The sequence below is a fragment of the Mastigoproctus giganteus genome, chromosome 9 (assembly GCF_048544385.1).
Source record: "Mastigoproctus giganteus isolate SK-2022 chromosome 9, ASM4854438v1, whole genome shotgun sequence".
NCBI classification, from domain to species: Eukaryota; Metazoa; Arthropoda; class Arachnida; order Uropygi; family Thelyphonidae; genus Mastigoproctus; species Mastigoproctus giganteus.
This window is the reverse complement of record NC_143583.1, coordinates 33,546,354-33,552,427: the sequence shown is the minus strand read 5'-3', so window position 1 is coordinate 33,552,427 and position 6,074 is coordinate 33,546,354. Positions and strand designations below refer to the sequence as shown.

Below are 6,074 nucleotides of genomic sequence, written 5' to 3'. Positions count from 1 at the left end.
AGAACCTCAAACAAAAGGTTTGATGTTCTCTGCGATATTTATTTCGCCAGGGCCCAGAGAAGATTGTTGTCGGCTATCAGAAATTGATTGATGAAAAGAGAAAGTCAACACTGTTCGAATAATTCCGCAACAGTAATTTCTTCATTGTGTATTTTATGTCAGAGGTTCCCAAAGTTTCTCGGTTCATGGCGCCTTTAATGTCTCAGTAATTTTTTCAAGGCGCACCCAGACCAAAAAAAATACCTAACAGTTTCGTTTAGTAGTTAGGTCCAAACAACTTAATAAGAAATGCTGAAACTGTAAACTACATTGAGCTAGTAGTTCGCGCGGTGTCCGACCAGTATCGCTGTGTTTCGCTCAAAAATTTAAAATATTCCGCGGCGCACAGTTTAAGAACCGCTGTTTTATGCAACAAACATTTAATTCCATAATTATTTTCATTATCTTTTACATTATATACAGTTAAAAAGTTATTTAAAAGGTATTTTTAAAATTCTTTATGGACATTCCAGAAGGTCAAGGACCAATTATAATTTTTCCTATTGGTTATTATATTTGATTAACACATTTCTATTTTGCGCGATGCGCTTGTGGAACGAATTAATCGTATTAATCGAGGCCCACCTGTGTTTGTTTTTTAAGGTCATTTCAGAAAACTTAAGACAGTTCAATAAGTAAATGTATGAACTAGCTAAATTTTTCTGTAGGTGAACAGAGTAGATGATGACATTAATTAGGGTATGCTACTTCAACAAGATGACCAAGATAAATTATTTATATGAGTACAGTGATGATGGCTAAGGTATAATAATGGAAAAAGCAAGGGCTTGCATCTGCATAGCAGTAATCATAGAGCAAAGTACCACTTGGGTAGTATCAAAATCAAAACAGCTGAAAGAACTTGGGAGTAACTATACAATCTGATATAAGGTTCTCTAAACATGTAGACAAGCTGCTAAACAGCTCATGAGATTCTGCCATTGTAGACAATTAATAGAACAATTAACTGTCTCTGTCAGTTGAGCCAGAGATAATTATTCCATTATATAATGCAAATGTTAGCATGGAACAAGAATGAAGACCTACTACAGGAGATATATGGACCTGTTGGAGGTGCATAAATATTTCAGCATGACACCCTTTGTCACTGTTGTTTTTTGGTTTTTAGGAGCATTAGCAACTGAGGCCATATTGCTCTGGGATATGCAGTGGTCATTCCCTGACCTTTCCGCATCTTCCGTATTTGGTGGTGACGGGCTCGAACCACGGTCTAATCAAGAAGCATGTGATACGCACTACTGCTCCTTCCCACCTGGCTAAGGAGGCACCCCCTTTGTCACTGGAAATTCTGCTCGGACATGGATGACAGGCAGAAATATGGTAAAGAATCTAAGCTGTTTAATTTAATTATTTGTTTGTTTGTTTGTTTTTTCACTGTTTATTTGTAATTGCTTTTAAGTTTCATATTTATAATGTTTCTACTTATCTGACAAGCAGCAACGTTTTATATAATGTTTCTGCTTGTCAGAAACATTATAAACAAGTACACAGTTGTATATGAAACTTCAACAATAAAATGCTTTCAAATAAATGATTCTTTTCTTGGAACCATTTTGTCAATAACTAACAAACTTCTGAAATTGGTATATTCATTGCCAAAGACAGATCAGTAATAAAATTTGAGGACTGACCTCAGAAATCTTTACGTTAAAGAGTGCAATAAAGTCACTGATTTTTATGACAAATACTCTACAGGAATATTAAATTAAATATTTTATAAGATTCAAATTTATTAACTGATCATTTATTAATGAATTTGTTCTGTACACTATATTTCAATTTCAGTTTGCATAAAATTTGACATTAATAGATAACATTATCAACTGATATATTATAAAATGAAATCAGTATACATATCTGCAACAGAACATACAGTGAAATTTTATGAAGTTAACTGCTATGTAATATATTTAATGAATGCACAAAAAAAAAATTTATAGTAAAATTTTCTCAAAATGACTTGCCTCGTTAATGAAGTCTTCCATACCTATTAAGCCATTTGTATGTATGAGTGCTAAGCTGATGATGTTATTCAAAAATCTATTAATCAGATCCCCTCCATTTCTTTCCATAATGCATACCTGTTGCTTTTAAACAAAGGAAAGAGTTATTAGTTTTTCTTAAATTATTCATATTCACTATATATATGAATTTTAACTAATCCTATACAATACAGAAATGCAATAGAAAGGTGAAAATTTCAGTAAGAAAAACCATTCCTAGATGAATTCTTTTTAAACATGTTACTGTGGAGAAAGTGTCAGCTATACTACAAGAAAGCCTTGACACTAAAAAGTAATTATAAATAAACAGGAAAAAAATACCAAATTAAATAAGCTTAGGCTGTTTACTCTATTGTATATTTTTAAAACTTGTTTGACCTATGCAAAAACAAACAGGTAACCATCAAAAAGTACAATGAAAAGTTAGGGTAAAGTTAATACATATTAACTTTACACTTAAAGGAGTAATGGTTTATAGAGTTAGGTAGACTAATTTTGGCTTTTGCATAAATCCTTTAATATATCATAAATTTAATTTTGATAAAATTCATTTTCTGTGATATTTTGCAAATTTAACAATGGTTGTTACAAGATGCACACTGAATCTTGTAACAACCATCCTGTGTGAATACATTGTATATCACACAGGCATCACCTATGAGAATGACAGTAGACAATTCCTGTGTGAATCACAGGTTTGTCATTTAAATAGCCTGTGGCATGCATTTAAAGGTCAATCAATCTAGTTACCAATCATAGCTTAAGTGAGCGTTCTTTTCTTTGCTCCCAATGTAAAGAGTACCAATCTCAAATTAAAACTTGGTCACTGAAGTAGCGGGTGCTTGCCGTAGAGATAGATGTAACTGGGAACTTGTCAGGGACTCAAGAATCTGACAAGTGATGTGTGCCCAATTTGGGACCCAGTACAGAATGATCAAGTAAAATCAATGCATACTTCTCTGGTTGTTGTTGTTGTTATTTGGTTTTTAGGAGCATTAGCAACTAAGGCCATATTGCTCCGGGATATGCGGTGGTCATTTCCTGACCTTTCCACATCCTCGATATTTGGTGGTCACGGGCTTGAACCCCGGTCTAATCAAGAAGCGTGTGCTACGCACTGCTGCCCCTGCCCACCTGGCTATGGAGGCGCCACTTCTCTGGTTAAAAAGGATTTAGTTCTATTGGGAGATTCCACTCAGGGTAGCATTTTTTGTAATAAGAACAGGTTGACTAGAACCACAATGTGTCTAGAACAGGTTGACCAGAACCACAGGAGCAACAATTAATGATGTCAATAACAGATCGTCAGATTTTTAGGGTAGAAGAGAACATCACTATTCATATGGAGACTAGCAATATTACACATACCAACTGATGATCTATTAAATAAATAGGGCCATGCTGAAAAAATGCAGTGCATTGAAGGCCTTTGCAAGGCTTGGGGGGAGGTTATCAGCAAGGACTGCACTTTTAGATAGAAGGAATCTATTTTGCACTTTTCAGAGATTGAATACATTTGAACAAAGGTGGTGCAAATGTTTTTACCAGTATCACTGAGGTTACCTTAAAGGTTTGAGAAAACTGCTAGTGGGGGGATAGAGGTAATATATACACATGTTTATCTGATGATATGGATCAAACAATGCTTGCACACATCTCCAGAGTTCTTGTTTATTGCAGCAACAGCCAATACTGACGAGGTGTTCTGAGGGCAGTAACATTTCAAATGGGTAAGAAGCTAATGCTAGGGAAACAAGCTTAAATAACTTCAAGAGATGTGTCAGGGTAGTAAACTACACAAGAACTTATTCTTTGCTATATACAATAATATCAGGAGCATCGTCAATAAAATGTAGGCTGACAGCAAGGAAAGCTCTGGCATCCTGTAATAATAAGGTATAGGATAACTGTAAGTGTAAAAGGTATTCTGTATAAGATAATTGTATGTATAAGGTAATTGTAAGACTAGACTTGGAACACTGTTCAGATATGCAGACTGCACCTAAAAAAAAAAAAAAAAAACATTAAAATTTTTGAAAGGGTCCAAAACAGACAACTTGCCTGGTGAGATTGGCAAAAGCGCATCCATATAAGGAAAGGCTTCAAATATTTGTGTTACAACTTGGAAACTCAGTACCTTAGAGGAGATTGAAGTGTATAAGGCTCTGCAAGGTGATAGTAAAATCAATGAGGGGTCAAATTTCCGTTATCATAAATGATTCCAGAACTTACTTACTTACTCCACGGCGCTACGGTCCTTGTAGAATCTTGGCCTCCTCAATGATTTTTCTCCAGCTGTCTCTTTCCCTGGCCATCATTCTCCATTGTCACACCCTAAGCTGTCATAGGTCGTTCTCTATGTCATCCACCCACCTCCTTCTTGGTCTTCCTCTCATCCTTCTTCTACCTGGCTGCCCTTCCATTGCCTTCCTTGACCATCTGTTTTCCTCTATTCGTATCACATGGCCTGCCCATCTAAGTCTTGGTCTCTTTATTGCTCCTATTATATCCAGTTCTCCATATAGTTCCTTCAGCTCTTGGTTTGTCCTTATTTTCCACTCTTTCCTGAATTTTACCGGGCCAAAGATTTTCTTTAATATCTTCCTTTCCCACACATTTAAAGATTTTTCATTCTTCTTAATAAGCACCCGGATTTCACTAGCATAAGTCAAGACAGGTTGTATCTGTTTTGTATAACGCTAACTTCGTTCTTCTAGAGAGCAGCCTTGATCGAAAGTATTTCTGCAGGAAAAAATAGCATCTATTACCAGCATTAAGACGAGCCTGAATTTCTGGGGTGGCACTACTATCATGTTGAATCACAGCTCCCAGAAATTTGAAGGATTCTGTTCTATTGAAACTATGCTTTGCAGCTGGCCAGATCTGTTGGGTACTTTGTCTCTCCTTCCTACTTTTAATCATAAGCTTTGTTTTATTTTCATTTACCATCAACCCAACCCTTTCTGCTTCCTTCTCAAACTCTTCAAAAGCAGTCCTCAGAAGATGTGGGTTTCTGGCAGTCATCACTACATCATCAGCACAAGCTAAGTACCAGTGGAGTCTGTTATATATGATCCCATTGGAGGTGGCTGATGGTTTCCTCATAACCTCTCCAATACCAAGTTAAAAGGGACCAGCAACAAAGGATCCCCCCTATCTGAGCCTGCTCCTCACTTCGAAGGACTCTGAGAGAGAGAGATTCCCTTGCACCTAAACCTTGCACTTCCTTCCTCTCAGTATGATCTTTGTCAGCCATACAAACTTTTTTGGTATGCCCAGGCTTCCCAATTCCAGAACTAGGGGCCGTAAATTCAAATTACAGGGGAAGGGTTTTAGACTGTATATGTAGGAAGTTATTTTTTGGAATAAGTTATCTTATTCCAGAAAATAACATGGGCAGACAGCTTAGGCAAATTCAAAAATCAGCTCAATAGACAACTACGTGAGGAGGGAATCAAATAGGTAGTTTATTTTAGTTTATTCTAGGTTTTTGCTGCACCAGCCAAAAATTAATTAATTAATTTTTGGGTGGTGCAGCAAAAATCTAGGACTTCCTTGCATAATATGGATCTAATACCAAGGGAAAATCTGAGACCACATACATTTATGAAATGAATCAGGTAGTTTTTTTAATGATACTTTTTTAATAGGCATCATCCTTGTTTCCTAAGAGTTTTTAAACATTTTCAAAGCAATACATGCTTTTTCAATTGTAGTTATCGTTTATTGACTCGCCTGACGTTAACTTCCTATCTGTGGCCCAGCAAAAATATTGCCTTTGAGTTTAGCATCAGATAAACATGGAAACTGCTTACAAAGGATATTAAGAAAATTGTACTTAGTACCTTTGTACCTAAATACTCTGAACTAACTATATACAATTAATTGAAAGTAATATTAAACCCAAATAATACTGGCACAATAGAAAAATGAATGTACCTGGGGAAAGTATAGAATAAACTCCTCACGGTGTATGTACCAGGATAATGATGTCTCTGGAAGAGACTAGGT

General features: G+C 35.9%; 1 protein-coding gene across 1 annotated transcript in view; it reads right to left on the bottom strand.

Moving 5' to 3' along the window:
• Positions 1–1,994: 1,994 nt before the first annotated feature.
• The window catches only part of LOC150080137 (uncharacterized), a 193,249-nt gene continuing 189,169 nt past the window's right edge, over positions 1,995–6,074 (bottom strand). The window contains exon 18 of the mRNA XM_090380625.1: positions 1,995–2,147. Coding sequence (XP_090236751.1) covers positions 1,995–2,147 — 153 coding nt within the window. The remainder of the gene's footprint in view (positions 2,148–6,074) is intronic.